Raw genomic sequence first — 16,456 nt, 5'->3', positions numbered from 1 at the left:
GTGTGTGAGGACTGCAGCAGGTGAGGTCAGTTTGCAGCAGTTGCCTGGAGCAGGACTGCCTTCCTACAGCCTTAATCAGTCCCTGGGTGTGCACAGACAGATTCTGTCCCTGTGTTTTAAAGGAAGAAAGGCTTTGAGCAAACTTCTCTATACCTTCAGTAACTTTCCTGCCTTCCTACATCCTTCATTTTCAGTTCTGCAACCTTTAATGCTGATTGGAATGGTGCAATTAAGAATATTTTGTAGCCAGATTACTCCTTTGATCTGTGGCTTCCCTGCTCCTTTCCTCTGGATGTTTGAAGGTGCAGGTTTCACGTGGGCTCATGGCCCTGATCTGTCAGAGGATCCTCCTGGACCATCCCTCCTGCTGCTCTCCCAGCAGTGCCAGGCACCCCTGCAGCTCTGCCTGGCTCAGGGGTGTTCTTCAGGAATCCTGAAGCAGGTAGTTTGCATCAGCTGGCTCTCTGTGCCCTGGAATGATGGCATGATCCTTTGGGATTGCCCAGGGGCTGGCTCAGCATGCCCAGCATCCTGCAGGAGCCGGCTGAGAACCAGCTGCAGTGGCAGCCCACGGCTTTGGGGTTGGCTGTTTCATCATGCCCTTGCTTTGGGCTTGTTTGGCCTTTTATAAGGATCAGTAGGGAAGAGGAGCTGTATTCCCTTTCCTCGTGTTTGTGTTGGCAGCTCTGCTCCTGGGGTAGCAGCACGGAGAAGGGATTTGCCTCCATGTGGATTGTTTTAGGAGATGTTGGCTGCAGGTCATGCCCTGGGCATTTGCAGCTGGAGAGACAAGTAGTGGCACTTGGGGACAGTTTATTCTTCTCTTCTGTTTTCCAATTAATGCTTGAGCATCCAGGCTTCCTGCTGTGTCCCGGGCTCCCAGCTCTCCACTGCCAGGTACATCAGTGGTGTCGCTGCAGTGTCCATTAAACCAGGACTTCTCATGGTGGTACAACTCCTCCAGCTCCTGAGAGTCAAGCTCTTGCATCAAGTTTTTCTTCAACACTGTGTTCCCAGAATCCCTGACTGGTTTGGGTTGGAAGGGACCTTAAAGCTGATCTTATTCCACCCTCTCCCATGGGCAGAGACACCTTTCACCAGGCCAGGTTGCTCCAAGCCCCATCCAGACTGGCCTTGGGCACTTCCAAGGATGGGGCAGCCACATATTAGTAATTCAAAAACATTTAAAACTCTTTTTTTCAGCTATTGTGTGAAGGAAAAGGGTTGAAAGGAGTCCTCTGGTGCTGTGGTGCCAGCAGACCATAGGAGGCTGGGGAAGTTCCCACTCTGATCCCTCCTCCTGTGAGAAATCCTTTGGCTGTACTCTGTTAAATTGTCCTTGGCAGCTCCAAGTGACTGAACCACCAGGACTCCTCTAGTGCTCAACATGGGAAATAAAGGGGGCATGAAAGAGAATCTGTTTTCCCAGGGACCTGCTATTTCCCAGCTGATGCAACAGCACATAGAAAGGGAATGTATGTTGGTGTAAGGGGAGTTTCCTGACCTGGCGTTATCTCCCCTTCCAAAGGGCTTGGATGTGGGACAAACCTGGCCCTGAATGAATATGGGCAGTCAGAGGGAGGCACAAAACCCTCTCCCTATTTGTTGTGCTGTGGGCACTGTGTATTCAAACCAATGTTTCCATGTCAACAGGGGATCGATGCCAAAGCCAACCCTGCAGTTCAAAAAGAAATTGGCCTTGTTGAGAGAAACCCTCCTGCCTATTCTGGGGACCAGGGGACAGGGAGGGCACTGGCAGGATCCCACTCCTGGGAATGCAGTCCAGTGATTGATGGTGGGAGCCATTTGCTACTTTTCCTGTTGGAACATCCCCTCACCTCCACAGTGGCAAGCAGACATTCCCAGTTTTGAGGTCTGGCAGCCTGGGTGGGCTCCTTTCACTCCATGGAGCTCCACTCTCCTCCAGTACAGATACTGCCACCTTTCTGGAGAGCAGGAAGAGTTTCCAGGAAGTTTAGTTAGCTGGAATTTCCTTTACTTTGGCCATTGATGCAAAGAGGGGTTCTGCCTGCCTGGTTTTTCCCCATATCCACAGTGCACTTCCAAAGTATTACCCTGGGTGATGGAGCAGCCTGGAAGGTACCCTTTAAAGCAGCTGTTCATGGAATAAGTTTTGGGAAAGCCTACAAGCTCTGTGTGAGCAGATAAAAAACAGAGAGGCAGAGGCAGGTTTGAATTCCTGGGGCAATTAACCTTCCTTAAGTGCTGCTTTAGGAGCTGCTTCCATTTCTGATGGATCCGAAGTGATGATGGATGGAGTGTTACAGTACTTGGAAGGAAGTTGGGATTTTCTGGTTGCTGTGCCTTTTTGGGGGCCTGTGGCCTTCAGCAGGTTGGAAGGATGCTCAGGTTGGCAGAGTTCAGGGGAAGGGGAGGCTCCCACCTCCCTCCCTGCTCCCAGTGCTGCTGAGGGCTGGAATCTTTCCGAAGCTTCTTCGGGGAATGGTTCAGAGTGGATTTTAAGTGCTGACTGCACCATTCCCATCACCTGTCTGATAAATGATTTAAGAAGGTGCAGAGTGGTGCTGCAAAACTCATTTGGAGCTAAAAAAACCCACTGTAACGACAGCTCTTTGAAATGAGTCACAGTGGTTTGTTGTGCTGGGCAGGGGGAGACTGAAGGGGCCACAGCCTCTGGCATCAGGAGCTGGACAGCCTCAGGAGTGGAGGCTCTGCAGGTCATTTCTGGCTCAGAAAATCACCTGGGCTTGGGCTGTGTGTTCCCTGGTGTTGCTGAACGATCCTTGTTCAGCACTGTGGCCAATCTGTTGAGCCAAGTTGAATGTTTGCTGTGGCTTTGCCACCTTCTCCTTGTGTTTTTTAATCACCAGTATCCTCCCAAACACTGTCCATGGAGGAACTGGTAGCACTTTTCCAGGCTTCCTCCACAGAGCTCCTGGATGCTTATTTATTGTTTCCTCTGGTGGTGATCCTGACTGGGGCATGCAGGGGTAGGATGGTTCCAGCAGCTTCTTCCTGCTTAATCAATTCATGCCTTTTCCTGAGACTTGTTCCATTTTTCTCCTTCCTTGAGTTGCCTGGCACAGCTCATTAGGGATTCATAGCCAGTCCAGTGCCTGCCTGCCCTGCTGGTGTTCCTGGCAGTACATCCTCCCTCTCCATTCACCCTTTGCCAGGCACACACAGAGCATCTCCACAGATCCCCCAGGCACTGGGAACCAGCTCAGGGCCAGGTTTTCAAAAGCCTCCAGCTCCAAATTAATTCTGCCGCTGCTGAACTTCAGACAAAGGTTGATTTTTCGAACTGGGCAGTGGTTTTTTCCCCCTTCCCTGTGGATGACATTTCTCCAGAGTTGGATTTAGCACAGGGATGTGTGTTGTGCATTGAGTGCCATTGCAGTGTGGAGATGAGAAGAACGTGCCTCTCACACCACTGAGTTTTCTTTGCCTTCCTCTTTCCCTGCTGCAGCTGAAGAACAAATTCATGAAGAAGCTGCCCCGTGATGCTGAGGCCTCCAACGTGCTGGTGGGCGAGGTGGATTTCCTGGAGGGCCCTTTCATCGCCTTCGTGCGGCTGCAACAGGCCGTCATGCTGGGGGCACTCACCGAGGTGCCCGTGCCCACCCGGTAAGGGAGCCACCCCAGGGACCCCCAGAGCAGCCCACCAGCCCACAGGAGGGTGCTCTCCATTGCTCTCCCTCCTGTGACACGGGTGACAGTCAGGATTGGTGTGTCGAGTAACAAAACTCGTAATCTTCAGGTCCTGAGTTTGGTTATAAGTAAAATGTAACAGCAACTTTGCACTGTGCAGTAAAGGGCACTCTCAGTGGCACATTTATTGCCTGGGGCTTTCCTCCTGCCCCCTCTGTACAGATCTGACACTTCCCTCTGCACATCTTTGCTGTACATCCTGTTCCTCCTCAGCCCAGAGCAGGTGAAGGATCCAACTCTGTCCCTGCCAGGGCAAAATCCCAGGGAGGGGGTGGATTCTCTGACCCTGGAGGTTTTTAAGGTGAGACTGAACATGGCACTCAGTGCCATGATCTGCTAATCAAAGTGGGGTTGGATTAAGGGTTGGACTTGATGATCTCAGAGGTCTCTTCCAACCCAACTGATTCTATGAAAACCAAACTTGGCTAATCTGGGACACTCAGCTCTGTTGGGGCTGGTGCCTTTGTAATGCATAATGGCTGAGGGAAAATTGTCAGATAAATATTTTATTTATTGTGACTCGTGTTGCACATCAATCTGAGTCTCACAAGCAGCAAGATGGCTTGTGTTCTTAAATATTTGAAGTCACTGCTTGAATGTGCCTGGGCTGGCTGAGCTGCCCTGTGTAAATTCATAGCAATGTCACAGCACTTGTATGGAATGGGAGTTACGTGGCTGTTGGAATCTGTGCCTCGTTCCCATGTACCAAACCAAGGGAAAAGAGGATCCAGGATCCAGCTTTGCTCTGTAATTCTTTGTGTTTCTTGGAGCTTCATGAAGTGGTTTCTTGCAGCCACATCATCAACAGTGTGCACGCTCTGGGTGTCGGGGTGGGACTGAGGGGTCCCAGAGGTGGCTTCATTTGGTGGCAGGTGACTCATTCCTCAGCATTCCTGAGCTCCATGTGCTTCAATATTTCACCTTCCAGGTCTAATCCCACTGACTCTATTTTTTAAACCCCTCTCCGAGTGCTTCTCCATAGATGTGGAATCCAGGGCTCTTTGCTGGGGTGGTGGGAGCTGGAGGTTGGGTCCGGGATTGCTGGGCAGCCTCATTACCCAGTAGCATTAATCAGGGCAGTACGTCCTTCCTTGCCAGCAGTTTTCCCAGGAAATGCTGTTATCCATTTGCTCTCCTCCAAAGCCAATGCTGGCCCTAATCCCAGCAGGGAGGCTCATTAGGTGGCTTTCCTGAGTGATGCAGAGCCATTTGCCATGGCTGCATCCTCCCAAATTCAATCAAGGAAATGCCCTCAGGGCCGAGGAGCTGTGATGGAGCATCTCCTCCCCTGCTGTGCCGCTGTTCCTGCTGTATCCCTGCACTTAATGCCCTCAGGATGCTGGAGCTGGAGCCTCCTCCTCTCCCATGGGGCTTCTCCTCTTATTTTGTTAAATTATCAATTTCCTGGTAAAATTGTGGATGCCACACTGTCCAAGCCAGGCACTTTTTCTGTTCATGCTTTCCTGTAAAGCATTTTAAGTATTTCCTTTACTTCAAAGCAGATTTTTACACAAAAGAAACCAGGAAGATCTCCCAAACTCCCCAGGAAAATAATCTCCACAAGGTATTTTCATACAGCCCTAGTAATAAAAGTCTTGGGCACAGCTGCTGCCCCTCTGGACAGCACAAAAGGTGGAGCTTTGTATTTTCCTCAGGGAAATGTGCAGTGCTGTGTTCAAGGCTGCTGGTTAATGGATGGTGGTGGGGAAAACGAAGGGGAATGAGCAAGGAGAAGATGTTTTTGGAGATAAGCTGCACAGACTTGCACAGTCTGGGGTGCAGTGCTGGGAAAGGCCTGTGTCTGCAGCTCTCAGGTGAGGTGAAGTAACTTGCCCAAAGGTCCCTTGGGAAGTGTGTGGCAGATCCAGCATCAGGTTCTCCTCCCAGGCCTCCTGACTGAAGCTTTTCATGACCAAGGCACCTTTTTTCTAGGACTTGGCTGAGATTCCTTTGCTTGGGTGCCTTTAACCCTTATGGAGTTGCTGCTCTTGCTCCAGGCTGGAGACAGGGATGAGCAGGCTGGACTCACATCTTGGTTTAGTTGGTCTTCCTCTTTTTTCTCTTGTTTTGGGGACAAGGACATGGGATGACCCTGTCTCCTGGACTGCCCATAGCAGGGTGTCAGCCCCCTGGTCCTCTCAAATCCTGTTGCTTTGGGGCTACATTGACTCTTCTGGGTGGGTTTACAACGTGTTGAGAGAAACATTAGATTGTGTTACTTACTCTGAGACTTTGGGCTCAGTGGAACCTCCCATTCTCTGCCTTGGAGCCTCCCATTCCCTGCCTTGGAGCTTCACATTCCCTCCCTTGGAGCCTCACATTCCCTGCCTTGGAGCCTCACATTCCTTCCCTTGCAGCCTCACATTCCTTCCCTTGCAGCCTCACATTCCTTCCCTTGGAGCCTCCCATTCCTTCCCTTGGAGCCTCCCATTCCTTCCCTTGGAGCCTCACATTCCTTCCCTTGGAGCCTCCCATTCCTTCCCTTGGAGCCTCACATTCCTTCCCTTGGAGCCTCACATTCCTTCCCTTGGAGCCTCACATTCCTTCCCTTGGAGCCTCACATTCCTTCCCTTGGAGCCTCACATTCCTTCCCTTGCAGCCTCACATTCCTTCCCTTGGAGCCTCACATTCCCTGCCTTGGAGTCTCACATTCCTTCCCTTGGAGTCTCACATTCCTTCCCTTGGAGTCTCACATTCCTTCCCTTGGAGCTTCACATTCCTTGCCTTGGAGCCTCCCATTCCCTGCCTTGGAGCCTCCCATTCCCTGCCTTGGAGCCTCCCATTCCCTGCCTTGGAGCCTCCCATTCCCTGCCTTGGAGCCTCCCATTCCCTGCCTTGGAGCTTCACATTCCTTCCCTTGGAGCCTCACATTCCCTGCCTTGGAGCCTCACATTCCCTGCCTTGGAGCCTCACATTCCCTGCCTTGGAGCCTCACATTCCCTGCCTTGGAGCCTCACATTCCCTCCCTTGGAGCCTCACATTCCCTCCCTTGGAGCCTCACATTCCTTCCCTTGGAGCCTCACATTCCTTCCCTTGGAGCCTCCCATTCCTTCCCTTGGAGCCTCACATTCCTTCCCTTGGAGCCTCACATTCCTTCCCTTGGAGCCTCCCATTCCCTGCCTTGGAGCCTCACATTCCCTCCCTTGGAGCCTCACATTCCTTCCCTTGGAGCCTCACATTCCTTCCCTTGGAGCCTCACATTCCCTGCCTTGGAGCTTCACATTCCCTGCCTTGGAGCTTCACATTCCCTGCCTTGGAGCCTCCCATTCCCTGCCTTGGAGCCTCCCATTCCCTGCCTTGGAGCCTCCCATTCCCTGCCTTGGAGCCTCCCATTCCCTGCCTTGGAGCCTCCCATTCCCTGCCTTGGAGCCTCCCATTCCTTCCCTTGGAGCCTCCCATTCCCTGCCTTGGAGCCTCCCATTCCCTGCCTTGGAGCCTCCCATTCCCTGCCTTGGAGCCTCCCATTCCCTGCCTTGGAGCATCCTTGGCAATGTTAAGAATCAGACATGGGCACTGGATAGTTCAGCCTGTATTGGGTGCAGCAGGGAGGAGTTCTGGGCTGGCCTTCAGCAGAGGAAGAGGAGTGTGGCACAGGTGGAAGTGCTCATAACTAAGTGATTAAATCCATGCAGCCATAATCTAGTTCCAATCACTCAAATGCATTCATGGTTTTATGTTTTTGTAACTTTTGGCCCATTTAAAGTTTTTGTTTTACACTCTGAAGTGAGTTCTGAGCTGAGTTAGGACAAAGAATTTGGAACTGCTTGTTTTCCAGAGTGTTTCAGTAGTGCAGGAGCATTCAGGTGCTGCTGCTTTGTGCTGGCAGAGATCCAGCCCGTGGAATTACTGCAGAAGATGGTTATGGAACTGCTTGGTTCCCCTGGAACACTGGGAGAATGCCAAGCAGCAACTGCTGAAGTTCTGACCTCCCTTTTTAAAATTCAAGTGTTTGGCTAAGTTGCATCCTGGAGTTTGGAAAGAGCTGGCTGAGGAACAGTTTGTCTTCAGTGTTGTTTTATAATAACTGGTGAACCAGGGAAAGTTCCAGGAGGTGGGAGGAGAGCAGAGGGCATAACCTGGGCGTGTGGGGCTTACTCACCTCCCTGTGACCCTCAAGGAAAACAGTTGGAGGCCTCAGGAAGAGCTTGAGTAAGAAGTGTAGTGTAGTAATGCCAATCAATATGTAGTTGTGGATCCTGTCCTACTGACTTGCTGCCTGGTTTTTATAGGACTCCAGATTCTATAAATAGAAAGTACTTGTTTGGATACAATACTCCTCAGAAGTCATTGGACTTAACACCTCGTGGTATTTTGGTTCAGGGAGGTTAAATAATACTTAATGCAGTGCTTGGAAGGGGAGAGGTGCTTCTGGTGGGGTTATTTCATCTGTGTGTCTGCCCTGACAAAGGATTCATATCGTGGGGGTTCTCCAGCTCATCAGCAGTGACTTGGATGTAGTTGCTGCCCAAAGAGATCATGTAAGAAATGAAGTGTCCAAGGCCAGGTTGGATGGGGCTTGGAGCAACCTGGAAGGTTTCAGGGGTCGGAGCAAGGTGGCATTTAGGTGGTAAGAGAAATAGAAGCTTTACTCCCAATGTCCTGGAATGCCCAAGCAAGGAACATGACAGTCTTAGAGAAATCCTCAAGAATTAGCCAAGGGATGTAACTCAAACACACAGAATGTAAACTAAAGCTCTGTGTACCCAAACAAGAAAAAGAACAAATGTTACAGTTTTTGGTGGTGAAACATTCCAGCACTGTGCCTGCTCAAGAACTGAGATCAGGATGATGAAGACGACCCAGAAGGACCAAAAAAGGACTTCCAATAAGGTTGTGACTATGTAAAGCAAACTAATGAATATGTATCAGGTAAGCTGGGAATATCTAATGGATCTGTGAACAGTGTGTGTCATACAAGGCCCTGTCTGTCTGTCGTTTGTCACCTTCCATTAGAGGAGCTGAGCTCCAAACCTCCAGCCTGCTGAGTAAAGAATGTCCTTTTTAACACCTGCAGATTAGTGTAAAGTATTTTGTTTCTGCTGCTCTTCAGTATCACAGGGTCCTTCCAACCCAGAGTGTTCTGTGTTTCCATGAAACAAGTCCCTGTGGAGCTGGACAGGCTCACTGTGGTGCCCAGGACACGATGGGCTGCAGGGTGTAACCTCTACTCACGAGGTAGCAGCTGGAGGCCACGGGCAGCTTCTGCATCCCTGACAAGAACCACAACTTTCTGAAGTCATATTTCTGTCCAGATGTATAAATAAGAAGGAATTTGTTCTGCCATCCTAAATAGGAACTTTTTTCAGGTTCCTCTTCATTCTGCTGGGACCAAAGGGCAAAGCCAAGTCCTACCACGAGATCGGCCGAGCCATCGCCACGCTGATGTCGGATGAGGTGGGTGTCTGGGCATCTCCCGTGGGAAATGGGTTCTCCCAGGTAATGATGGCCTCTCCTCAGGCCTGGTTGACCTGACTGAAGCTGGAATATCCAACTGTCACCTCCTCATTCCATCTCTTGCCACAGTTATTGCCTCTGGCCCCGTGTTTTTGTCAGAGCGTGGCGAGAGGAGGTGTTTGTGCACTGGGTGTGTTTTCCTGCTGGCAGTCACTCCTGCAAATCAACTGTGCATTAACTGCTGGATTAGTTCTGTCCCATTCCACCATCCCAGCGGTCCCTCAGCCACTCTCCAGGCAGTCACCACAGGGCTGGTTCCCCCAGGACACACAGTGCTTGTGCATTACTGAGTTGCTGCTACCCACCTCGCTGGGGTGGCTGGGCTTTCAGGATTCCTGCAGGGCTCCTTTCCCTCTGTGTCCCTGGGGCTGGTTCACATGAGCTGTGTTTCTTGGCATTGTTCTGCTCTGGTACAGTTCCCTTAATTACAGCTCTCAGCTCTCCTGGTTTCTGTCACTCAGTGGTGTGGTTTCCACAGCCCCAAAGTCCCTTCCCACCTCCACTTGTCTGTCACATGCACTGATTCACCTCCTCTCCACAGAGTCTGAAAGAATTCATTCAATTCAGCACTGACACCCTTTCCCCTCTTCTCTCATTTGTTCTTCATCAGAAATACCAAGTCTTTCACTAACACTAGTTCATGGTGTTAGTTTTGAGTAAATATTGTCACTATTTCTGTGTCACAGAGTTGAAAATGAAGCAGGGTTTGATGGACTGAAGTAGGCAGCTGTGTAAAAGTGTCTTCTCATATTGAAACTCCTTATGTAGAGGAAAGCTCTTTTTTCAGATAACAGGTATAGATAATTGCTTCAGCAATATTTTCTGAAGGTTAGAAATGTCTGTTTTGCTTAAAATTAGAAATACACCTGCAAGAAAAGAATCCCTGTCATTATCCAGCTGAAGGAAGGGGCTTTTCTGAGGGCCAAGTGTCCTGATACTTCTTCAAAGGCTTTTGAGAAGGAATTAAGTTAGCTTTGTAGAATAAAACGTAGGCAGCTGCCTCTGGAGTCTGGGCTACAGAAATAGCCAACCTTTTGCACATGGAATCTCTCTTTCTTTGCAGGTGTTCCACGACATTGCCTATAAAGCCAAGGACCGGCAGGACCTGATCGCGGGCATCGATGAGTTTCTGGATGAAGTCATTGTGCTCCCCCCTGGGGAATGGGATCCAGCCATTAGGATAGAGCCCCCCAAGTCTCTCCCTTCTTCAGATAAGAGGTAACAGCAGGAGGCAGTGGCTGTGGTGGAGGACAGTGGGCATCAGGTCTGGAAAGGGGAGGGGAAGAGCCGGTGCCTTCATTGCACCAGAGGTACAGAGTGACCTGCAGCTGCCTGGCCATATCCAGAAAGTCCTGGGGCTATTTCCTCGTGGAGGGAGGGTGTTCCTGCAATTCTGTACCTTCCAAGGTGAAGCAGACACATAGCAACATACCTGTGTTGTGTTTGGTGCTGACACCCTGTGTTCCTGCCCAGGAAAAACATGTACTCGGGTGGGGAGAGCCTGCAGATGAACGGGGACACCCCCCACGACGGGGGCCACGGCGGCGGCGGCCACGGCGACTGCGAGGAGCTGCAGCGCACGGGCAGGTGGGTGCCATGCCTGGGCAGGGGGAGCTGGCACCCCAGAATGACAGATGACACCAAGTTGGGAGGGAGTGCTGACCTGCTGGAAGGCAGGAGGGCTCTGCAGAGGGATCTGGACAGACTGGAGAGATGGGCTGATTCCAGTGGGATGAAGTTCAACAAGGCCAGGTGCAGGTCCTGCCCTTTGGCCACCCCAACCCCTGCAGCGCTCCAGGCTGGGCACAGAGTGGCTGGAGAGCAGCCAGGCAGAGGGACCTGGGGGGACTGAGGGACAGGAAGCTCAACAGGAGCCACCAGTGTGCCCAGGTGGCCAAGAAGGCCAATGGGATCCTGGCCTGGATCCAAACTAGTGTGGCCAGCAGGCCCAGGGCAGTGACCCTTCCCCTGGACTCTGCCTTGGGGAGGCCACACCTTGAGTGTCGTGTTCAGTTCTGGGCCCCTCAGTTGAGGAAAGAGATTGAGGGGCTGGAGCGGGGCCAGAGAAGAGCAACGAGGCTGGAGAAGGGGCTGGATGTGTCACTGAGTCTCCTCTTAAACACCTCCAGGGCCAGAGAATCCAACATCTCTTGATCCAACCCCTCTGTGATCACCAGCCCATGGCACTGAGTGCCATGGGCTGGTGATCACAGAGGGGTTGGATCAAGGGTTGGACTTGACGATCTCAGAGGTCTCTTCCAACCCAACTGAGAAGAGAAGAGCAACAAGGCTGGAGAAGGGACTGGAGCACAAGTGCTGTGGGGAGAGGCTGAGGGAGCTGGGGGTGTTCAGCCTGGAGAAGAGGAGGCTGAGGGGAGACCTTATCACTCTCTACAACTACCTGAAAGGGTGTCGTAGCCAGGTGGGGGTTGGTCTCTTCTCTCGGGCACTCAGCAATAGGACAAGGGGGCACGGGCTCAAGCTCTGCCAGGGGAGGTTTAGGTTGGATATCAGGAAGAAGTTCTTTGCAGAGAGAGTGCTCAGGGATTGGAATGGGCTGCCCAGAGAGGGGGTGGATTCTCTGACCCTGGAGGTTTTTAAGGTGAGACTGGACGTGGCACTGAGTGCCATGATCTGGTAATCAAAGTGAGGTTGGACCAAGGGTTGGACTTGATGATCTCAGAGGTCTCTTCCAACCCAACTGATTCTATGATTCTATGAAAATGTGTCCTGGCAGTGTTTAGTGCCTGGCTTGAGGCTGTCCTGGAGGGTTCTGAACATCCAGTCTCAGCAAATTGCAGCGTGTCTTAAACGAGGTGCTTATTAAATGATGAAAAAGTCATTAAAAAGGTCAGCAAGTGATGTGTGCCTGTTTGCCACAGCGTTAGAGCAGTGCTGGTGGTGGGGGGACCTGTGAGCAGGGGGATCAACAGAAACAGTTTTCAGGCTGGCAATGTCAGAGCCACGTGGAGTTCATAAGAGTTAATTACTCCCTTGTCTGGGATTGTACAAAAAAGGCATGTCTGCAAGTCAGTTCTCTTGTTCTCCAAGGTTGTTTCCCTTGTGTTTTTACGTCCAGTTCTTTTGCTGGTTAACAGTTTGAAGCATTTTTCCATGTAGCAGATTGTTTGGCTCTCCCAGCCATGGTGTCTGCCACGTGGAGAAATTTAGGCAGGGATATGTAGAGCAGAGTTATTCTATTTTATTGCATCAACTAATATAGTTGGGGGGAAAAAAACCCAACAGACAAGCTTCCTGAACTGGAAACTGTAGTGGTCTGTTTTAGCAGAAGCAGGACTTGTATTCCTGAGATTTGTCTCTTTCCAGCTGCATCACATGTTCAAGATATTATCCTTCTTTACAGCATTTTCTCTGCTATCCCTGGACCACCACAGCTGCAGTAAGGCTGTGTGTAATGTGGTGATCTCACTCCTTTGAGATCATGCCTCGCTGCTGGCAGTGTCTCTGATGGCTCATCATGGTGACTTGCCCTGTGAAGCATTTTTCACATTTTTCTTGCCTGTCCTTGCAGGTTCTGTGGGGGTTTGATCAAAGACATCAAGAGGAAAGCACCGTTCTTCGCCAGCGACTTCTACGACGCTTTAAACATCCAGGCCCTCTCAGCCATCCTCTTCATCTACCTGGCCACTGTCACCAATGCCATCACCTTTGGGGGATTGCTTGGGGATGCCACGGACAACATGCAGGTGAGCAAGAGCTTTCAGAACCACCAAACAGCCTTTCATCCCTGCTGGCCACTCAGAGCAGCGTTTGGGCACCGACAGAGCTGGAGTTCTGGGTACAGTGATGGAGTTGTGCTGTGTTTTCACTGCCTTCTCTGCTGGTGTTGGCAGGAGTTACCTTAAAGGGTGATTAAAAGCAGGCCAGGAGATGGAGAAGTCTTTGCTTCTTCTATAGAGAGGTTCCTCTCATCTGCTCTCAGCTGAACCATTTCAGTCCAGTTAAGTTTGCTGAGTGTGATTGAGACTTTCCATGTCTCAGTCCTCTGCCTGACTCCTACAGTCCCTGGGCTTCTGCCTCTCTGGTGAAAGGAACAGCCTAAAATTCATAGGAAAGTGAGTAAATCAGGAGATGGGACAAGGAGGGAACTGTCAGATCTTTAGAAAGATGAGTTTTGCAGTACTGGGAGGTCCTGAGAACCAGCTGAGATCCATGGACAGGCTGGATCAGGGGCAAGGCAAGAGTTGGGGGTTCAAAGGATAGTTCAGGCTAAAGGAAAGGAATTCTGTATTAACAGTGCTGTGGGTGCTTCCTGCTCATGGAGTAATGGGAAAAACAGGAGGTTGTGTTTAGATGGATTCAGAGCAGCCCCATCAAACCTCCTAACAATAATTAAGATCGCAGTGATGGGGACTAGATTACTAATTTATGCAGGTTTAATTAAACAGAAAAGGAGGGCATGTGTCTGGAGCTCTGCACTTCCCTGTGATGAATTGCAGGCTGGAGTAAGGTCCAGCAGCCTGTGGAGTGCCAAACTTTCTTCTCCCCTGTGCTAACAGTTGGCCTTTTTTTGAGATTCATGGAAATTGGGAATGGAGGGGCCTCCAGGAGCCATCAGGGAGCAGCACTGGCTGGCAGAGCAAAGCCTGTCTGCCCTACATCTGAATGAGGTCCAGGCTTTGAACTGGGAGGAGAAAGGGGAAATGTTACCCAATTCCAGATTTAGGGCAAATTTAGAGTCACTTCATTTTGGCAAGAAGCCTCTTCCTTTACCTTGGGCCCACATGAGCATTTATTATCAAGTAGCAGAAGAAGAAAACCAGTATTTTTGGGGCTCCCACATCACAGTTACGTGTCTGTAAACAGTGATGTGGCTGCTGCTGGGGCAGGCCCTGAGCGTGGCCATCCCCTCTGCCTGTCCTGGGAGCTGCCCTGGCCCCAGCCCTGCCTTAGCAGCTCTCTCCAGAGTCCTGTGTTTCTGAGAAAAGACAACTATTCTTAGCTGCACACACGTGGAGGAATGCAGGGAAAAGAGATTCCAGATGTGCTGGCCACGAGGAATGCCGGGGCAGCGCAGGGGATCAGCTGTGTGGAGGCTGTTCCTCACCCCTGGAGCCACCAGCTCATCCTCACAGGGCCCCCAAAGGCAGCCAGCAAACACCACTTGCCACAGTGTAACCCTAACTCGTGTCTTTGCAAGGAAGAGACACACAAAACTGGACTTAAATTCTTCCCAAGACCACTGAGAAGTCAGGAAAACTGCAGCCCCCATCCCTGCAGCGTGTCATGGGGGAAGGAAGGATCTGCATGTGCTGTTAATTAACACTTGTGGCATTAATGAGCCTGCTGCTTCACACAGCTCCAGCCATGCACATAAGCCTGGCTTAAATCCACATCTGGTTGTTGGGAACGTGTTCCTGGAGAGGGTAATTCTGATGGCTGCACGTCCTATTCAGTAGAAGACGATGCTTTTATTACTCCTTTAAAACTGAGTCACGTGTAAATAGATTCAGAGCAAATGAGGTGAGGTCAGCACATTCTGCACACTCAGCCAGTAATCACATTTTATTGCCATTTATATTTCATCCACATTTTGCATTTTTGAAATAGATACTGTCCAGCTACAGTTGGACATGAAAATCCAAGAGTGCCCCAGGCGTGCTCTGTTACTTTCTCCAGCCAAGCTGCTTTGCCACATGTGCCAAAGGTGGTTGTAAAGATCATTAGGTAGGGAATTTATGACTTGATGGTGACATCTGATGAAGTTGGGTCTCAACATGTGGCTGCTGGATGAAACAGCCTTGTTTGGTTTGAGTCTTACCAAACCAGTGACTTGAAAGAGCGGCAGGTTGTTTGTCTAGAAAATGTCTGCTCAGTTGGAGAGAGAAAATATCCCATCCTCCGTTGTCCTGGAGGATGTTGGTGCTGTCCTGTAGCCAAGCTCTGCCACAGCTGTTGGAGGAGTCCTGCAGATGGGCCTCTTTAATGTCAAAGACTTGGGAGGTCATAGAATGAGACAATGATTTGGGTTGGAAGGAACCACAAAGATATCTGGTTCTGACCCATCTGCCATGGGCAGGGATACCTTTCACTGGACCAGGTTGCTCCAAGCCCCATCCAGCCTGGCCTTGGATGTTCTGGGAGTTCTGAAATCCTTTAAGTGGTCTTGGAAAACCCTCTCCTCCCCTTGTCAAGTATAAAATACAATACATATGGCATTGTGAAACTGCAGAACTCAGATATCCAAGGGGGGGTTGATGGTTATCCTGAGTAACTGTGGATTGTGTGGGACCAACACGTGTCGGTGTGAGCTGCAGGATGGGCAGAGGATGCCCTTCCCTTGGCCATGGGCACAGGCACATGCAGCACATGGGCAGAACCGCTCGCTCCAGAGGGTTTTCCAGCAGCAGTGACTGTGCTGTGTCTCCACAGGGCGTGTTGGAGAGTTTCCTGGGCACGGCCGTCACCGGCGCCATATTCTGCCTCCTGGCTGGGCAGCCCCTCACCATCCTCAGCAGCACAGGGCCCGTGCTGGTCTTTGAGCGGCTCCTCTTCAACTTCAGCAAGTGAGTATGCTGGGCAGGGGGTGCAGGGCAGCAATGCCCCGTGCCAGGGAACTCCCAGCCAGGGAATGAGCTCCCTGGAGCTGGGGGAGGAAATGAAACATGTCCTTGTTCCCTCCTGACATCCAGAGTAATCACATCAGGGATTTTCCCGGCACGCGTGTCCCGGGGCAATGCCCGCTGTGTGCCCACTGCCTGTCTGGAAAGAAAGCCTTGGCTGGTTCAGTCCTCCAGGAGGAATGTGCTCTAGTTACAGTGTGCTGCTCCTCCAGCCACTGCTTCCCTGGCTGCTCTGGATTTCCCATAGGAGCAAAGAAACAAATTGTGTTCAGTTCTGGGCCCCTCAGCTCAGGAAAGAGATTGAGGGGCTGGAGCGGGGCCAGAGAAGAGCAACGAGGCTGGAGAAGGGACTGGATGTGGCACTGAGTGTCCTCTTAAACATCTCCAGGGACAGAAAATCCATAATCTCTTGATCCAACCCCACTGTGATCACCAGCCCAGGGCACTCCGTGCCCTGGGCTGGTGATCACAGTGGGGTTGGATCAAGGGTTGGATTTGATGATCTCAGAGGTCTCTTTCAACCCAACTGAGAAGAGCACCGAGGCTGGAGAAGGGACTGGAGCACAAGTGCTGTGGGGAGAGGCTGAGGGAGCTGGGGGTGTTCAGCCTGGAGAAGAGGAGGCTGAGGGGTGACCTCAGCACTGTCTGGAACTGCCTGAAGGGAAGTTCTGGCCAGGTGGGGGTTGGTCTCTTCTCCCAGGCACTCAGCAATAGGACAAGGGGGG

General features: G+C 51.2%; 1 protein-coding gene across 6 annotated transcripts in view; it reads left to right on the top strand.

Annotated features, from left to right (window-relative positions):
- Nucleotides 1–16,456, top strand: part of SLC4A4 (solute carrier family 4 member 4) — a 149,688-nt gene that overhangs the window by 109,730 nt on the left and 23,502 nt on the right. For all 6 annotated transcript variants that reach the window (XM_071555325.1, XM_071555320.1, XM_071555321.1 and 3 more), the window contains 6 exons: nucleotides 3,452–3,609; nucleotides 9,000–9,087; nucleotides 10,211–10,365; nucleotides 10,621–10,734; nucleotides 12,680–12,854; nucleotides 15,541–15,674. In XM_071555325.1, the coding sequence (XP_071411426.1) occupies nucleotides 3,452–3,609; nucleotides 9,000–9,087; nucleotides 10,211–10,365; nucleotides 10,621–10,734; nucleotides 12,680–12,854; nucleotides 15,541–15,674 (824 nt within the window). The remainder of the gene's footprint in view (nucleotides 1–3,451; nucleotides 3,610–8,999; nucleotides 9,088–10,210; nucleotides 10,366–10,620; nucleotides 10,735–12,679; nucleotides 12,855–15,540; nucleotides 15,675–16,456) is intronic.

This window comes from Pithys albifrons, chromosome 5 (assembly GCF_047495875.1).
Source record: "Pithys albifrons albifrons isolate INPA30051 chromosome 5, PitAlb_v1, whole genome shotgun sequence".
Taxonomy (NCBI): Eukaryota; Metazoa; Chordata; class Aves; order Passeriformes; family Thamnophilidae; genus Pithys; species Pithys albifrons.
The sequence above is the reverse complement of the archived record's forward strand: the minus strand, read 5'-3'. Positions and strand labels throughout refer to the sequence as shown.